Source organism: Scyliorhinus canicula, chromosome 9 (genome assembly GCF_902713615.1).
Source record: "Scyliorhinus canicula chromosome 9, sScyCan1.1, whole genome shotgun sequence".
Lineage (NCBI taxonomy): Eukaryota > Metazoa > Chordata > Chondrichthyes > Carcharhiniformes > Scyliorhinidae > Scyliorhinus > Scyliorhinus canicula.
Genome location: NC_052154.1, coordinates 196,884,175 through 196,901,956, shown reverse-complemented (window position 1 = coordinate 196,901,956; position 17,782 = coordinate 196,884,175). Strand labels below are relative to the sequence as shown.

General features: G+C 51.9%; 1 protein-coding gene across 1 annotated transcript in view; it reads left to right on the top strand.

Moving 5' to 3' along the window:
* shank2b (SH3 and multiple ankyrin repeat domains 2b) overlaps positions 1–17,782 on the top strand; it is a 1,049,335-nt gene that overhangs the window by 429,304 nt on the left and 602,249 nt on the right. Inside the window, exon 13 of the mRNA XM_038808421.1 lies at positions 908–1,015. Within this exon, the coding sequence (XP_038664349.1) occupies positions 908–1,015 (108 nt within the window). The remainder of the gene's footprint in view (positions 1–907; positions 1,016–17,782) is intronic.

Genomic DNA, 17,782 nt, shown 5'->3' with positions numbered 1-17,782 from the left:
AAAGAGACCAGAGGGGAAATTGTTTCACACAGAGGGTGGGGAGCATCTGGAACGGGCTGCCAGAGGCAGTGGTAGAGGCAGGTACAATTCTTTCCTTTAAAAAGCATTCAGACAGTTACATGGGCAGGGCGGGTATAGAGGGATATGGGCCAAATGCGGGCAAGTGGGACTAGCTTAGTGATAGAAACTGGGCAGCATGGACAAGCTGGGCCGAAGGGCCTGTTTCCATGCTGTAAACATCTATGACTCTCTGACCAGTCGGCTCTCCCCCTCAAAGGGGAAAGCAGCCAGTGGTCATCTGGTACTATGGCAACTTGACCTTACCTTTCCTAACTTGTTTAAGAAATGTTTTAATCACTTGTTGAATGTTCATCACCTGACGCTTGTGACTATAAATGTTATAAATGTTAGGAAATAAATGTTAGGATCTACCAAGCCAGGATCTACCCAGTGATCTGACTTGCCTCGCAGTGACATCAGCTATGATCATAACAGATTCTTCAGGCTCGCAATTCCAGAACAGGACTGGGATCATAACTGATTCTATGGTGGATGTCATTTAATACTGAGATCAGGAGAAATGTCTTAATTTAGAGGGTTAGGAACCTTTGGGATTCTCTGCCCCAGACTGTTCTGGATGCTAAGTCAATGGGTATATTTAGCACTGAGATCAATAGATTTTTGGAGGCTCTGGGAATCAGGAGTCAGGAGGACAAGGCTGGATAGGTGAGTTGATGTAAAAGTTCAGTCACAATCTCACTCAATATGGAGCAGGCTTGAGACCCTCAGACGGGCTCCTCCTGCTCCTATTTCTGATGTTTGCCTCTGACACAATTTGCGTCAGAGGTGCACCTTTCTTCTAAAAGGATCGACTAATCATTTCCCTTTTTATTTCTTGGTCAACCAGTTCTGAGCATTGGAGAGGGCGGATTCTGGGAAGGCAGTTCCCGAGGTCGTGTTGGATGGTTTCCTGCTGAATGTGTGGAGGAGATCCCAGCAAATGAAAGCAGGCCAGGTAAGGACTCACATGAAACTTAGACATTGCAGTTTGCATTTGGTGTAGCGAGTGAACCTTTGGAACAGTTTTTTTAATAACCTTAGCTCTCTTGATACTCATATTAAAATGGCTCACCATAAACATTGTATCCTTTGCAGTATCTTCAGCAGTAAATATGAATGATTTGCTAACCCAGACCAGCACGCCTTTGTAGCTGAGAGGTAAATGTGTCGTGACAGGAGGCAAGTGGCTATTGATAAATCAATAAATAACAATGAACAGGCAAAGTGAGAAAATAAATCTGTTCTTTTGAGACCTCACATGCTCCACTTTCTTGTGCTGCAAAGAAACGGAATGGCAAATGGACCTTCTCCAGGCCCTGACCCCCAATGTCAGGCTCAAATCTGCATTTGTTCCAGGTAGCCCTCTGACCTCTTCCATCGATATATATTTATATATATGTTGCCTGGCATGAAGGGCATTAGCTATGAGGAGAGGTTGGAGAAACTTGGTTTGTTCACATTGGAACCAAGGAGTTTGAGGGGCGACCTGATAGAGGTGTACAAGGTTATGAGGGGCATGGACAGAGTGGATAGTCAGAAGCTTTTTCCCAGGGTAGGAGATTCAATTACTAGGGGACATAGGTTTAAGGTGCGAGGGACAAGGTTCAAAGGAGATGTACAGGCAGGTTTTTTACACAGAGGGTAGTTAGAGCCTGGAACGCGCTGCCGGGGGAGGTGGTGGAAGCAGTTACGATAATAAAGTTTAAGAGGCGCCTTGACAAATACATGATAGGATGTGAATAGAGGGCTAGGGACACCGTAAGGGGGTTTAAGGTTAGACGGGCAGCATGGTCGGTGAAGGCTCGGAGGGCCATCAAAATCCCGCTGCCCATATCCTGACTCACACCAAGACCCATTGACCTATCGCCCTATCGCTGGAGGGACAGCTACCTGGGGATCACCAGACCTATGTGCTAATGACCTGACTCTGACAGACAGCTTCATAGGAATGAGGACATGAGCCATTCGGCCCTTTGAGCCTGATTCAAAGGTGCGATTCTGTGTCTCCCAGCCGCATGTTTCTTGGAGGTAGGAGGCGGCACGCTGCTCGTTAGTGGCCGGATTCTCTGGCCCTGCTGCCGTCTCTGGGAATTCCGACTGAACCCACCCCCATGCCGCTCGGAAACCCTGGGCAGGGGTACACAGCTGGCGGGAACAGAAATCCCACCAGCATGAATGGCCAGCGAATTGCCGCCCAGGTTTTAGTGAGATTACGGCTGATCTTCTTTTACAGCTCTCTCCTGATATCTCCTGATTTCCCTCCTGCCCAAAAGTCTTGCTGTCTCGGCCTTGAATCCACTCAATCAGAGAGCAGTCTTGGCACTCTGGAGTGAGGTTATGTCAGGAAATCTGCACTTGGAACGAGTGGTCAAGCCCTGGGGGGGCCTGGGGGCAGGGGGGGGGGGGGGGAAACACAAACAACAAAATCTGTAAATACTCCTCAGGCCAGGCAGCATCCTGGGAGAAACATCTGTTCATGATTGACATCTTAACCCTTCCTTCAGTGAAAGGAGAGAATCACTGTGTCAACAGTCTAATTATATCCTTGTTTGTGCTGTGATAAAAACAGATTCTGATAGCCCATCAGAATCAAATATATTAATAAGCACAGAACGAAAATGAGAGATATTTCTCAAAGACACAAATAAAACCAGATCACCCAGGTGAACTGCCCAGTTAAAGAACGTGTTCACTTCTGATTGCACATTCCAGTGTGAACTCAGTGGATTTGAAGGTGCCTGCTATCTTGCTAAATCTGTTGCTCACACTTGATAATAGAACCACCTGACATGTGACATTTCAGTTTTATCGCAACAGATTGATGTGTCTATTGTAGAAGCTGAAAGGTATAAAAAGCACAGTTGATTTTAATCCTGCCTGTCGCTGCTTTCCTCATGCTCATTCATTGCCACCCATGTCTTTGTGTTGACATTGAGCTTCCTCTGTCCTCTAATGGAGCCAATCTTTTCCAGGTCGATACCCCTCCATCTTCAACAGACATTTCCAGTCCCTAATCACCACTGACTCACTATTTTGTTTTTAACCCCCCCCCCCCCCCCCCCCCCCCCCCCGACCCCGTCGTTCTGCATTGTTGCTCTGTCCCTGTCTGGGTTGCTGGTGAAACTGTGTCACTGAGGAAAGTTGTACCAGGAAAGTCCGATTAAGCTCTAATTTTTTCGTCGCTTATCCTGAAACCTCATGGCAATGCAATGAACATCTGAAAGTGTGAACGTTAACACCAGCCTCCCCGGACAGGCGCCGGAATGTGGCGACTAGGGGCTTTTCACAGTAACTTCATTGAAGCCTACTCGTGACAATAAGCGATTTTCATTTCATTTCATTTCAACCCTTGACCAAAGAACCCATCAGGCTACATGGCAGGAAGCAATTTAGCTCAATGCCTCAGGCATTCACGCCTTGAGTTTTTGAAAGGGAGATATTAGAATTTGAAGTATTAAACGGCTCAATGTCGGTTGACAACACATTCCCTGCGATGGGAATAACAGGACTTCGACAACTTTTTCATGTAAAAAGTTTGTACAGTTTCAGTTACGCGATTCTTGAGTGAGAATGTCGCCGTTGCCTGTTTAATTGTTAAATTGGAGTTACTGGGTTTTTGATGTTTGGAGGCTGACGGCTGGTGTATTCACATCCTTGGATATTCAGTTTATACAGTGTCCAGGAAATCCAATCGATCAATCGGCTGATCGCTTTTCAAACAACCACAGGTTTGCCCCCAAGTCGCACATCACCTTAGCTTGAAAATGTGTCTCCCGCTATACCCTCACTGCGCTGGGTTAAAATCCTGAATCTCCCTCCCTAACATCTGATTGGATGTACCTGAATCACATGGTGGGCGATTCTCCCAAAAAACGACGATGGGTGGATTCTCGGCCTCCTTCCGCCAGGAGCAGGGTTCCCGATCCAGCGGAGAATCGAACATGGGACAAAAAAGCGTGTTGATCCCATTCTGATGCTCCGGTCCCGTGCTGGTGGCAGCAGCAAACTACACCCTCCCGATGCTGGCCGGAGGATGCAGATAGGTCCATTGACACCATTTGCATCCAATGAATGGTCTGGAAGCACAATTCTCCACACCCCATGATTCTCCAGACCTCTCGACCAGGATTCACGTCGATGGGTGCAAATATCGCCAAGTGTGGCCCTCGCACAATGGACAGCACGGTGAGTCAAGTGGATAGGCATTTAACATTGGTGCCCCCAGCCAGCTCCCTGGATTGTTTATTTTAATTTCCTTTCAAGCTTGAATGCATCTCATGTACCCTGTTTGGAACCTAACCACAATTTTTATAAACAACGAGCTATGACGGACAGCTCCTCACCACATCTTAAGAGGTTCTGTGTTTTCTGCTGTGTTTCCTTCATGTGCTTTGTTTGTGTGTGGGGAAGGGGGGTGGGGGTGGGGGGGGGGGAGAGCCAGGTGGCGGGATTTGAATGGAATGCACACCCACGATTAATAAATTTGCATGGCAAGGGAGAGTGAATCTCTCCTGGGTGCCACTCCTAGTATCAGCACAGATCAGGAGTGAATCTACTCTGGAGGGAGAACTTGGGCTGGGTTCTCTGATTTAGCGACTATGTCCAGAGGAAGCATCTGGCCTTACAACCAAAAAGTCAGCGTCATCCCCGCATCGGTGCTCCACCTAGTGGGGGGGGGGGGGGGGGGCAGCAGCCGCGCCGCGTTTACCTGCAGATACGGACGGTGAATTGCTGGGTCCATGGCCGCGCATGCGCATGACGGCAAACTGTGACGGTCGTGCAGTACAAGATGGCGCTGGCTGCGTAGAAGCGGCCTGACAGACAGTGCCACCCTGTAACCCCCCCTCGCCACTCCCAGACCAACACCCACCAGTTCCCCCCAGACCCCGCCCGGCCATTGGAACGCCACGCGAGGTTCCCGAAAAGTGAGAGCACAATTGATCCACACCATCGGGAAGTCGGCCTATCGGGGCTGGAGCATCTCGGGAGGGCCTTCAGGTGACGTCCTGAGCCCGCCCTCCCCCCCCCCCCCCCCCGGCCATTGGAACGCCACGCGAGGTTCCCGAAAAGTGAGAGCACAATTGATCCACACCATCGGGAAGTCGGCCTATCGGGGCTGGAGCATCTCGGGAGGGCCTTCAGGTGACGTCCTGAGTCCATCCCAATGGCGTGGGGCATACTCACCGCTGACGCCAGTTTGGAAGGGGGGGGGGGGGAGCATCAGAAAAACGGCGGCACTCTGGATTTTGGCGTCAAAACGGATTCTCTGGCCAATCACTGACAGCGATTTTGCCGTTGGCATTCGGGAGAATCCAGCCCCTCGTCTCCTAAACGGAGAATCCTGCCCCAAGTGTCAATTTGGGTGGGAAAACAAGAGCAGGCGGGATTTCCATTGCAATTCACCCACACTCGGGTCATTTTCTTTGACTTTGGAGAGAATCTCACGGAATTCACCCACACTTTGGATTTTTTCTGCAGTTGGGACTGAAAGCACCGGCAAGGCCGGCTCCTCCCAGATTGGGGCGATGTTTTAAAGGCTCGGTTGCTAAGATGCTGAAAATACCAGGAGGAAGGCAGGAAATAATCAAAAAGGCTAATGGAATGTTGACCATTATATCCAGAGGGTTGGAATATAAATACACTGGGGTTAAGCTGCAGCTTTCTGTTCTCCGTTAATGGCTCCGCTGATTTACTCCATTTCTACTTATTAAAAGCTACTCTCTTCCTTCTCATCATATCCTGAATATCTGTGCTCGTCCTTGATTCGTCTGGGCTTGTTACTAATTCCTATATCCCGAGATGGAACATGTTGAGCCTTTACCCTCCCCATTTCCTTTTTGAACATTCCCCACTGCTCCTCTATATTTCCCCACAAGTAATCGTTGATCGGGCGGAGAATCCCTTTTCACGATGAAATCGGGTGCGCTGCCTGTTTGACGCAGGTTTTGCATGCTCCGCCCCCTCTGAAACAGCATCATCGCGGCGCACGCCATTGGGACGGTCTCAGCGTGTCCCCTGAAGGCCCTCCCCCAATGCCCGGCCCCAGATAATTGTGAGATATTTGAGAGGTGCTGCATTTTGTGAGGCCTATTAAGGGGAGGATATACACAATGAACGGTCGGTTCCGAGGGAGTATTGAGGAACAAAGGGACCTTGGTGCACAAGTCCATGGATCCCTGAAGGTGGCAGCGCAGGAGGATAGGGTTGTAAAGAAGACGGACAGGATGCTTGCCTTCATTAGCCGGGGCATAGAGTCCAGGAGCAGGAAGGTCTTGGTACAACTTTATAAAACTTGGTGAGGCCACAGATGGCATATTGTGAGCAGTTCTGGTCCCCTCACCATCGGAAGGATGTGATTGGATTGGAGGGGGTGCAGAGGAGATTCACCAGGATGTTGCTGGGAAAGTTTCAGCGATTTGAGGAGAGACAGGATAGGCTGGGTTTATTTTCCCTGGAGCAGAGGAGGCTGGGGGGGGAATCTGAAAGAGGTTTCCAAAATTATGCGAGGCATGGCAGACGTGTCTAATATCAGAGGGCACAGGTTTAAGGTGAGGTTTAAGTGGTTTAGACGAGACCGGAGGAAACATTTTTTTGCCAGAGGGTGGTGGAAATATGGAACGTGCAAGGCATTTAGAAGCCAGTACTCACTCTCTGTCAGCATTGTTCATTTCCAGGGGTATCGACCACAGAGTTACCCCATCAAAAATCCATAATAGACTGGACCAGAAATAATCTGCTCATTTCCTGCTCTTTTCTAACTGGGTAAAAGGTTGACATTTCTACCAGAACTGTGAGCTCAGTGAATTTATACAAAGTTCTTAATGTTTTAAAGGTAAATCAACCTAAGTGGCCAATAACTCGATTGAGATATTAGGAAGAAGAATTTGGTGTGAGTGTTTTCAGTGCTAACATCCCCACCTGCAACTTTACTCTTTCTGTGTGGTCTGTAAGACTATGGAATGTACAAATGGCCTATTAAAGGCAAAAGATTGAGATACCCTGACCTACACTGTTCCTACTTATTCCAAATATGGTGGAATATAGCAATGGCCATAAACGAACAGGAGAAGGCCATTCACCCATCTAGCTCGTTCTGCCATTCAATTAGATCGTGTTTGATTTGTATCTTAAATCAAACTGCCTGCCTTGGATCGATTTTACTGGATAGCCAGACTTGACAAAGAATCATCAATCTCTGTTTTTTAATGAATCCCGTCGCTTCAATGTCTTTCTGGTAGAGAGAGTTTCAGATTTCCAACTGCCTTTCTTGTGAAGATGACCTTGTTTACTTTGGTGTGGTAATATAAAGAAGATGTGAGGAGAAAGGGGGAATAGCATGTTGATGTTACAAACTCGGGTTAGAGTAACCTATCTCTGATCGGTAATTATGGGTGGATTTTACTGCTTGTTCACGCGGAAGGATCCTCCCATCACACCGCCAGCACACCCTGCCTCGGGTTTCCCGGAGACGAGAGGTGGAGTTAATGGAAAATCCCGTTGACAATGACGGGACCAGAGGATAACGCTGGTGGGCCCGCTCCGCCGCTGAACATCACACGGGAGGTTGCACAGAAAATCCCGCCCTAATTTCTTCCGTATCTATTGTACAAATTCAGAGTGAGCACATTTAGAACTTAGAAGAAGTTTGATCCCATTTGATGTTCAATTATTTGCATTAAAGTTTACGATGCCAGGTAGTGAAAGTGAACTCACGCTCTTATTCACAAAGATAAATGCTCTCCAATTGTATTCGCTTTAAAATATGGCCAGAGTTTTACATTTCTTGGTCAGGCACTTGTCCGACCTGGAGGCAGGTGAGATGATGTTGGGCGCCTGTACCAACGTCATCACGTGCTCAGCAATTCTGGTTGGCAGGCGTACGCGAGAGGTGGAGATCCGGCATCTCCACTGCGGCTGTGCCCTGCGGGGAGCACAGTCAAAGTGCCAGTTCACACCCTCCCGATTCTCAGCACCCACCCTCTTCCGTACGTCCCGGCAGCGCTGAGCCTATCCCAGCGCGCACTTCACGCTCACTGCCCGTTAACGTCACACTGGCTGCCCGTTAACGTCACACTGGCTGCCCATTAATGTCACACTGGCTGCCCGTTAACATCACACTGGCTGCCCGTTAACATCGCACTGGCTGCCCGTTAACATCGCACTGGCTGCCCGTTAACGTCACACTGGCTGCCCGTTAACGTCACACTGGCTGCCCGTTAACGTCACACTGGCTGCCCGTTAACGCCACACTCGCTGCCCGTTAATGTCACGCTCGCTGCCCGTTAACGTCACACTGGCTGCCCGTTAATGTCACGCTCGCTGCCCATTAACGTCACACTGGCTGCCCGTTAACGTCACACTGGCTGCCCGTTAACGCCACACACGCTGCCCGTTAATGTCACGCTCGCTGCCCATTAACGTCACACTGGCTGCCCGTTAACGTCACACTGGCTGCCCGTTAACGTCACACTGGCTGCCCGTTAACGTCACACTGGCTGCCCATTAACGTCACACTGGCTGCCCGTTAACGTCACACTGGCTGCCCGTTAATGTCACACTGGCTGCCCGTTAACGTCACACTGGCTGCCCATTAACGTCACACTGGCTGCCCGTTAACAACACACTGGCTGCCCATTAACGTCACACTGGCTGCCCGTTAACGTCACACTGGCTGCCCATTAACGTCACACTGGCTGCCCGTTAACGCCACACTGGCTGCCCATTAACGTCACACTCGCTGCCCGTTAACGTCACACTGGCTGACCGTTAATGTCTCACTGGCTGCCCGTTAACGTCACACTGGCTGCCCATTAACGTCACACTGGCTGCCCGTTAATGTCACGCTCGCTGCCCGTTAATGTCACACTGGCTGCCCGTTAACGTCACACTGGCTGCCCGTTAACGTCACACTGGCTGCCCGTTAATGCCACACTGGCTGCCCGTTAACGTCACACTGGCTGCCCGTTAACGCCACACTGGCTGCCCGTTAACGTCACACTGGCTGCCCGTTAACGTCACACTGGCTGCCCGTTAACGCCACACTCGCTGCCCGTTAATGTCACGCTCGCTGCCCATTAACGTCACACTGGCTGCCCGTTAACGTCACACTGGCTGCCCGTTAACGTCACACTGGCTGCCCGTTAACGTCACACTGGCTGCCCGTTAACGTCACACTGGCTGCCCGTTAACGTCACACTGGCTGCCCGTTAATGTCACACTGGCTGCCCGTTAACGTCACACTGGCTGCCCATTAACGTCACACTGGCTGCCCGTTAACAACACACTGGCTGCCCATTAACGTCACACTGGCTGCCCGTTAACGTCACACTGGCTGCCCGTTAACGTCACACTGGCTGCCCATTAACGTCACACTGGCTGCCCGTTAACGCCACACTGGCTGCCCATTAACGTCACACTCGCTGCCCGTTAACGTCACACTGGCTGACCGTTAATGTCTCACTGGCTGCCCGTTAACGTCACACTGGCTGCCCATTAACGTCACACTGGCTGCCCGTTAATGTCACGCTCGCTGCCCGTTAATGTCACACTGGCTGCCCGTTAACGCCACACTCGCTGCCCGTTAATGTCATGCTCGCTGCCCGTTAACGTCACACTGGCTGCCCGTTAATGTCACGCTCGCTGCCCATTAACGTCACACTGGCTGCCCGTTAACGTCACACTGGCTGCCCGTTAACGCCACACTGGCTGCCCGTTAACGCCACACTGGCTGCCCGTTAACGCCACACTGGCTGCCCATTAACGTCACACTCGCTGCCCGTTAACGTCACACTGGCTGACCGTTAATGTCTCACTGGCTGCCCGTTAACGTCACACTGGCTGCCCATTAACGTCACACTCGCTGCCCGTTAACGTCACACTCGCTGCCCGTTAACGTCACACTGGCTGACCGTTAATGTCTCACTGGCTGCCCGTTAACGTCACACTGGCTGCCCATTAACGTCACACTGGCTGCCCGTTAATGTCACGCTCGCTGCCCGTTAATGTCACACTGGCTGCCCGTTAACGTCACACTGGCTGCCCGTTAACGTCACACTGGCTGCCCGTTAACGTCACACTCGCTGCCCGTTAACGTCACACTGGCTGACCGTTAATGTCTCACTGGCTGCCCGTTAACGTCACACTGGCTGCCCATTAACGTCACACTGGCTGCCCGTTAATGTCACGCTCGCTGCCCGTTAATGTCACACTGGCTGCCCGTTAACGTCACACTGGCTGCCCGTTAACGTCACACTGGCTGCCCGTTAACGCCACACTGGCTGCCCGTTAACGTCACACTGGCTGCCCGTTAACGCCACACTGGCTGCCCGTTAACGTCACACTGGCTGCCCGTTAACGTCACACTGGCTGCCCGTTTACGCCACACTGGCTGCCCGTTAACGCCACACTGGCTGCCCATTAACGTCACACTGGCTGCCCGTTAACGTCACACTGGCTGCCCATTAACGTCACACTGGCTGCCCGTTAACGTCACACTGGCTGCCCGTTAACGCCACACTGCCAGTCCAGTTACGCTCCAGGCCAATCGCAGCCGGTAACACATTTCATGCCCACTTCTGGTGTGTCCGACGATTGATTGATGGTCAGTGAGCAACTTTACAGGGTACAAAGGTGAGAGTTCAGGTGTGTCTGTGCTAGGGTGAGTAACGTAGCTGAACTGATTGCTTCATTGTCTCAATAATAATAATCTTTATTGTCACAAGTAGGCTGACATTAACACTGCAATGAAGTCACTGTGAAAAGCCCCTAGTCGCCACATTCTGGCACCTGTTCGGGTACATGGAGGGAGAATTCAGAATGTCCAATTCACCCAACAGCACGTCTTTCAGGACCTGTGGGAGGAAACCGGAGCACCCGGAGGAAACCCACACAGACACGGGGAGAACGCGGGGAGAGATTCTCCGTGAATCGGCACGATTGCCCGAACCTGGCGCCAAAAACGGTGCAAATTACCCCAGCGTCGGACCCCCCGTAACATCACAAATTCTCCAGCCGGGAATGGGCTAGCAGTGGCTGGGAATGGGCTAGCAGTGGCCGGGAATGGGCTAGCAGTGGCTGGGAATGGGCTAGCAGTGGCCGGGAATGGGCTAGCAGTGGCTGGGAATGGGCTAGCAGTGGCCGGGAATGGGCTAGCAGTGGCTGGGAATGGGCTAGCAGTGGCTGGGAATGGGCTAGCAGTGGCCGGGAATGGGCTAGCAGTGGCTGGGAATGGGCTAGCAGTGGCCGGGAATGGGCTAGCAGTGGCATGATACCACTTGTGACAGCGTCACCCATCATGGTCGCACACGGCGACGCAGCACGAAATACGGCTCGCCCCTCCCCGCCGCCCGGTAACCAGTCAAAATGGCCGTCCGCCGCGCAGCGCCGAGGTTCCAGCAGCGGGATATCGAGGCGCTCCTGGGCACAGTGGAGCAGAGGAGGGAGGCCCCGTACCCCGGACACGGCCACAGGGTCGCCCCACGCCTCAGGGTGTCTGTGGAGGGAGGTGGCAGAGGCCGTCAGCGCCGTGGCCATGACAGCAAGGACAGGCATCCAGTGTTACAAGAAGATCAATGACCTTGTCAGAGCAGCCAGGGTGAGTAGCCCCCCGCCCCCCCTCCCCCCCCCCCCCCCCGATGGGCGGCACAGCCCTAGCTGCAAGTGACATGGCTGCACCCACCCATGCAGAATGCGGTGGCAGGATGTGTTGTGAACCTTTGCCAACATACAGACAACCGCTGGTCTGCATGTATATGTCTGGCAAACACAGTTGCTCTTTATCCCTGCCCCCCCCCCCCCCCCCCCCCCCCCCCCAGGAGAAGCGTGCTCATAACAACCGGGAGCGTTGAGAGGACCGGAGGGGGTCCATGCGAACTGCGACCACTCACCATCCATGAGGAGACGGCCCGAGAACTTGCAGGCGGACCCAAGGACCGGGAGGTTGCGGATGCAGAGATCCCTATATCTCCCTTCCCCCTTATCCCCCTTCCCCTATACCCCCCATATCCCCTTCCCCCATATCCCCCATATCCCCCTTATCCCCCTTCCCCCATATCCCCCATATCCCCTTCCCCATATCCCCATATCCCCATATCCCCATATCCCCATACCCCCATATCCCCTTCTCCCTCCCCATATCCCCATATCCCCATACCCCCATATCCCCCTCCTCCTCCCCATAACCCCACATCCCCCATATCCCCATATCCCCCCTCCCCATGTCCCAATACCCCCATATCCCCATATCCCCCATATCCCATATCCCCCTCCCCATATCCCCCATATCCCCCTCCCCATATCCCCCCTCCCCATATCCCCCATATCCCCCTCCCCATATCCCCCTCCCCACATCCCCATATCCCCCTCCCTATATCCCCCTCCCCATATCCCCCATATCCCCATATCCCCCATATCCCCCTCCCCATATCCCCCCTCCCCATATCCCCCAATCCCCATATCCCCCATATCTCCCCTCCCCATATCCCCCATATCCCCCCTCCCCATATCCCCATATCCCCATATACCCCTTCCCCATATCCCCATATCCCCATATCCCCCATATCCCCCCTCCCCATATCCCCATATCCCCCCTCCCCATATCCCGCCTACCCATATCCCCCATATCCCCCTCCCCATATCCCCCTACCCATATCCCCCATATCCCGCATATCCCCCTCCCCAATATCCCCATATCCCCCATATCCCCCTCCCCATATACCCCCTCCTCATATCTCCCATATCCCGCATATCCCCCTCCCCAATATCCCCATATCCCCCTCCCCAATATCCCCAATATCCCCAATATCCCCATATCCCCCATATCCTCCATATCCCCATATCCCCATATCCCCCATATCCCCATATCCCCCATATCCCACTCCCCAATATCCCCGAAAATCTCCATATCCCCATATCCCCTCCCCAAAATCCCCAAAATCCCCAATATTCCCATATCCCCCATATCCCCATATCCCCCTCCCCATATCCCCCTCCCCCATATCCTCATATCCCCCTCCCCATATCCCCCTCCCCATATCCCCATATCCCCCTCCCCAATATCCCCATATCCCCCTCCCCCATATCCCCATATCCCCCTCCCCAATATCTCCATATCCCCCATATCCCCATATCCCCCTCCCCAATATCTCCATATCCCGCATATCCCCCTCCCCAATATCCCCATATCCCCATATCCCCCTCCCCAATATCCCCAATATCCCCATATCCCCCATATCCTCCATATCCCCATATCCCCATATGCCCCATATCCCCATATCCCCGATATCCCACTCCCCAATATCCCCGAAAATCTCCATATCCCCTCCCCAAAATCCCCAAATCCCCAATATCCCCATATCCCCCATATCCCCATATCCCCCTCCCCCATATCCTCATATCCCCCTCCCCATACCCCCCTCCCCCATATCCCCATATCCCCCTCCCCAATATCCCCATATCCCCCATATCCCCATATCCCCATATCCCCCTCCCCAATATCTCCATATCCCCCATATCCCCATATCCCCCTCCCCAATATCTCCATATCCCCCATATCCCCATATCCCCATATCCCCCTCCCCAATATCCCCATATCCCCCATATCCCCATATCCCCCTCCCCAATATCCCCATATCCCCCATATCCCGCATATCCCCCTCCCCAATATCCCCATATCCCCCTCCCCAATATCCCCATATCCCCCTCCCCAATATCCCCATATCCCCATATCCCCCTCCCCAATATCCCCATATCCCCATATCCCCCTCCCCAATATCCCCATATCCCCATATCCCCCTCCCCAATATCCCCATATCCCCATATTCCCCTCCCCAATATCTCCATATCCCCCATATCCCCATATCCCCCTCCCCAATATCTCCATATCCCAATGGGTCCTGCGCACCCCCCCCCCCCTCCCCCCCGCCTCCCCACCAACTGCAGCCGTGCCATCACTTCTCCGGTGGCCGCCCTACACTGACCCCTACCTCCACGCTGGCCGGCGTCAAGCAACACGGCTGGTTGATGCCGTTATATAGGTGGTTGATTTAGGCCGATGTGACCCATGGTCACGGCGGCGGAACTTCGGCCCATCCGGCGGCCCCAGGGCGGGCGGCGCGATTCACGTCGACAGGATTTTCGGGGGGCTGGGGAATTCGGCAGCCGGAGGGGGCGGGATTCGCACCCCCCCCCCCCCCCCCCCCCCCCCCGGGTGATTCTCCGACCCGGTGGAGGACCCGTTTAGACTCCGGACAGATCGTGACCGAGACCAGGAATCAAACCCGGGACCATGGCACTGTGAAGAAACAGTGCTAACCACAGTGCTACCGTGCTTGGGCGATACGAAGGGAAAACAACGGCCTAGCTATTCCTCTGCACATGGCAAATGAATCATAGAATCATTACAGTGCAGAAGGAGGCCGTCGCGTCTACACCAACCCTCTGAAACAGCACCCTACCTTGGCCCATCCCTCCCCCGCCCTATCTCCGGAAACCCATAACCCCGCCAAACCTGCACATCCCTGGACTCGCAGGGGAAATTGATCATGGCCAATCCACCTAACCTGCACATCCAGCATTAGAACACAGAACATAGAACATAGAATGCAGAAGGAGGCCATTTGGCCCATCGAGTCTGCACAGACCCCCTTAAGCCCTCACTTCTACCCTATTCCCGTAACCCAATAACCTTCCAAAATGCATTACCTCACATTTCTCTGGATTAAACTCCATCTGCCATCTCTCCGCCCAAGTCTCCAAACGATCTAAATCCTGCTGTAACCTCTGATAGTCCTCATCGCTATCTGAAATTCCACCAACCTTTATGCCATCTGCAAACTTACTAATCAGATCACTACATCTCCTCGTGCATCTCCTCTAAACCTTTTGTAGACCTCTGTCAGGTCGCCCCTCAACCTCCGTCGTTCCAGTGAGAACAAACCGAGTTTTTTCAACCTCTCCTCATAGCTAATGCCCTCCATACCAGGCAACATCCTGGTAAATCTCTTCTGCACCCTCTCTAAAGCCTCCACATCCTTCTAGTAGTGTGGCGACCAGAATTGAACACTATACTCCAAGTGTAGCCTAATTAACGTTCTATACAGCTGCAACATGACTTGCCAATTCTTATACTCAATGCCCCGGCCAATGAAGGAAAGCATGCCGTATGCCTTCTTGACTACCTTCTCCACCTGTGTTGCCCATTTCAGTGACCTGTGGACCTGTACACCTAGATCTCTCTGACTGTCAATACTCTTGGGGGTTCTGCCATTCACTGTATATTCCCTACCTGCATTAGACCTTCCAAAATGCATTACCTCACATTTGTCCGGATTAAACTCCATCTGCCACCTCTCCGCCCAAGTCTCCAAACAATCTCAATCCTGCTGTATCCTCTGACAGTCCTCATTGCTATCTGCAATTCCACCAACCTTTGTGTCATCTGCAAACTTACAAATCAGACCAGTTACATTTTCCTCCAAATAATTTATATATACTACGAACAGCAAAGGTCCCAGCACCGATCCCTGAGGAACACCACTAGTCACAGCCCTCCAATCAGAAAAGCACCCTTCCATTGCTACTCTCTGCCTTCTAGGGCAGCACGGTAGCATAGTGGTTAGCATAATTGCTACACAGCTCCAGAGTCCCAGGTTCGATTCCGGCTTGGGCCACTGTCTGTGCGGAGTCTGCACGTTCTCCCCGTGTGTGCGTGGGTTTCCTCCGGGTGCTCCGGTTTCCTCCCACAGTCCAAAGATGTGCAGGTTAGGTGGATTGGCCATGCTAAATTGTCCCTTAGTGTCCAAAATTGCCATTAATGCTGGGTGGGGTTATGGAGATAGGGTGGAGGTGTGGGCTTGGGTAGGGTGCTCTTTCCAGGAGCTGGTGCAGACTCGATGGTCCGAATGGCCTCCTTCTGCACTGTAAATTCTACGATTCTATGATTCTATTCACTTAAAGGATTGTGGTGGGTGATGGAATGTGATGGGAGCTCACCGGAAGCAACTTCACACAATTTAAAAAAAAGGTTTTTTGCGCTGCAATTATCTTCCATTTATGTGAGGTGCTGAAAACACAACATCACATGATCTGACGCGGTCTCGTGCATGATGCAGTCAGACAATAAGCTGCGTTCCAATGACGCTTGTATCTTAGAAATAAAAACAGAAAACACTGGACAATCTCAGCAGGTCTGACAGTAGCTGTGGAGGGAGAAGGGAGCGGATGTTTCCAGTCTGGATTACTCTTTGTCAAAGCGCAGTTTTCCCAGATACCTGTGTTTTATAAATCTCTGAAGACTCATTATATTTCCTGTATTATTCAAACAATACCAAGAATATTCTGAATGGCAGCATGTTTTTTTAAATCAGTGATGTGGAAATATCTACCATTTCCTGAAAGGCTGAAATCGGAGTGTTGCTAGATATCCAGATATCCCACTGTGTCAGGCCTCACTGTAACAGTGAGCAGTGAACAGGTCAGTACGCTGTCCTATGTGATGGGTGACTGTGTGAATTATATCCTCGTCAGGTGGGATATTCATAGAATCAACGAATTTACAGTGCAGAAGGAGGCCATTCGGCATATCGAGTCTGCACCGGCCCTTGGAATGAGCACCCCTCTTAAGCTGCATGCCTCCAGTCTATCCCCTCAACCCCACCTACCCTTTTTGGACACTAAGGGCAATTTAGCCTGGCCAATCCACCGAACCTGCACATCTTTGGACTGTGGGACGAAACCGGAGCACCCGGAGGAAACCCACGCACACAAGTGGAGAAAGTGCAGACTCCACACAGACAGTGACCCAGCGGGGAATCAAACCTGGGACCCTGGAATTGTGAAGCAACTGTGCTAACCACTGTGCTACCGTACCACCCATGATGAAGAAAGATCCACATGCAATACAATAATCAAAGCACCTGATACTTGCTTCAATAAATATCTCTGTTGACTGGGCAAAATTGAACACACGTACCCACATTTAAAGGTTGATGCATTCATAAATGATCTATCCAGACTTGAAGAGAACTGTGAGTATGACAGCTTGAAAGATGTACTGATCAGAGACGGAATCATAGTAAGATTGTCTGACCACTTGCAATCAAGAGATGTTCTAACCTTCGCAGACAGTCCAACTGAGCAGACAAGCTGAGGCCAGGAAACAGAATTGATCTGTGCTCGCACGGGAGGCACCGGGGAAGGTCTGCTTGCTGTTCGCGGAAGGAATCCCGTCATTGGCCAGCGGCAGGATCTTCCGGAGTCACCGGCAGCGCATACCCACCATGGGCTTCCCGGCATTGAGGGAAGCATTCAGCAGGAAACCCCATTGACAATGGTGGGACCATCGCCAAACAATAGCTGGCTGCCTCCCGCATGGCTGGTTCCTCGGTATATCCCACCCACTGTCTCAAAAGCAGCGATGCAGTAGAATATGTCTAAAATAAAAAAGGGAAAGATGAGGGCACAGTTAGAAGGCCCATGAATTGCCCAAGCTAATGGAAATTGTGTCAGATGAAAAACACAGCCGTGGAAATTGAAATGAAAAATGAAATGAAAATTGCTTATTGTCACAAGTAGGCTTCAAATGAAGTTACTGTGAAAAGCCCCTCGTCGCCACAATCCACCGTCTATTCGGGAGGGTTGCCCTGCCAAAGGGGCCAAATATCATTTTGCTGAAAGATGGGTCACTGCCAATAGGACTATAGAATCAACAGTGCAAAAGGAGGCC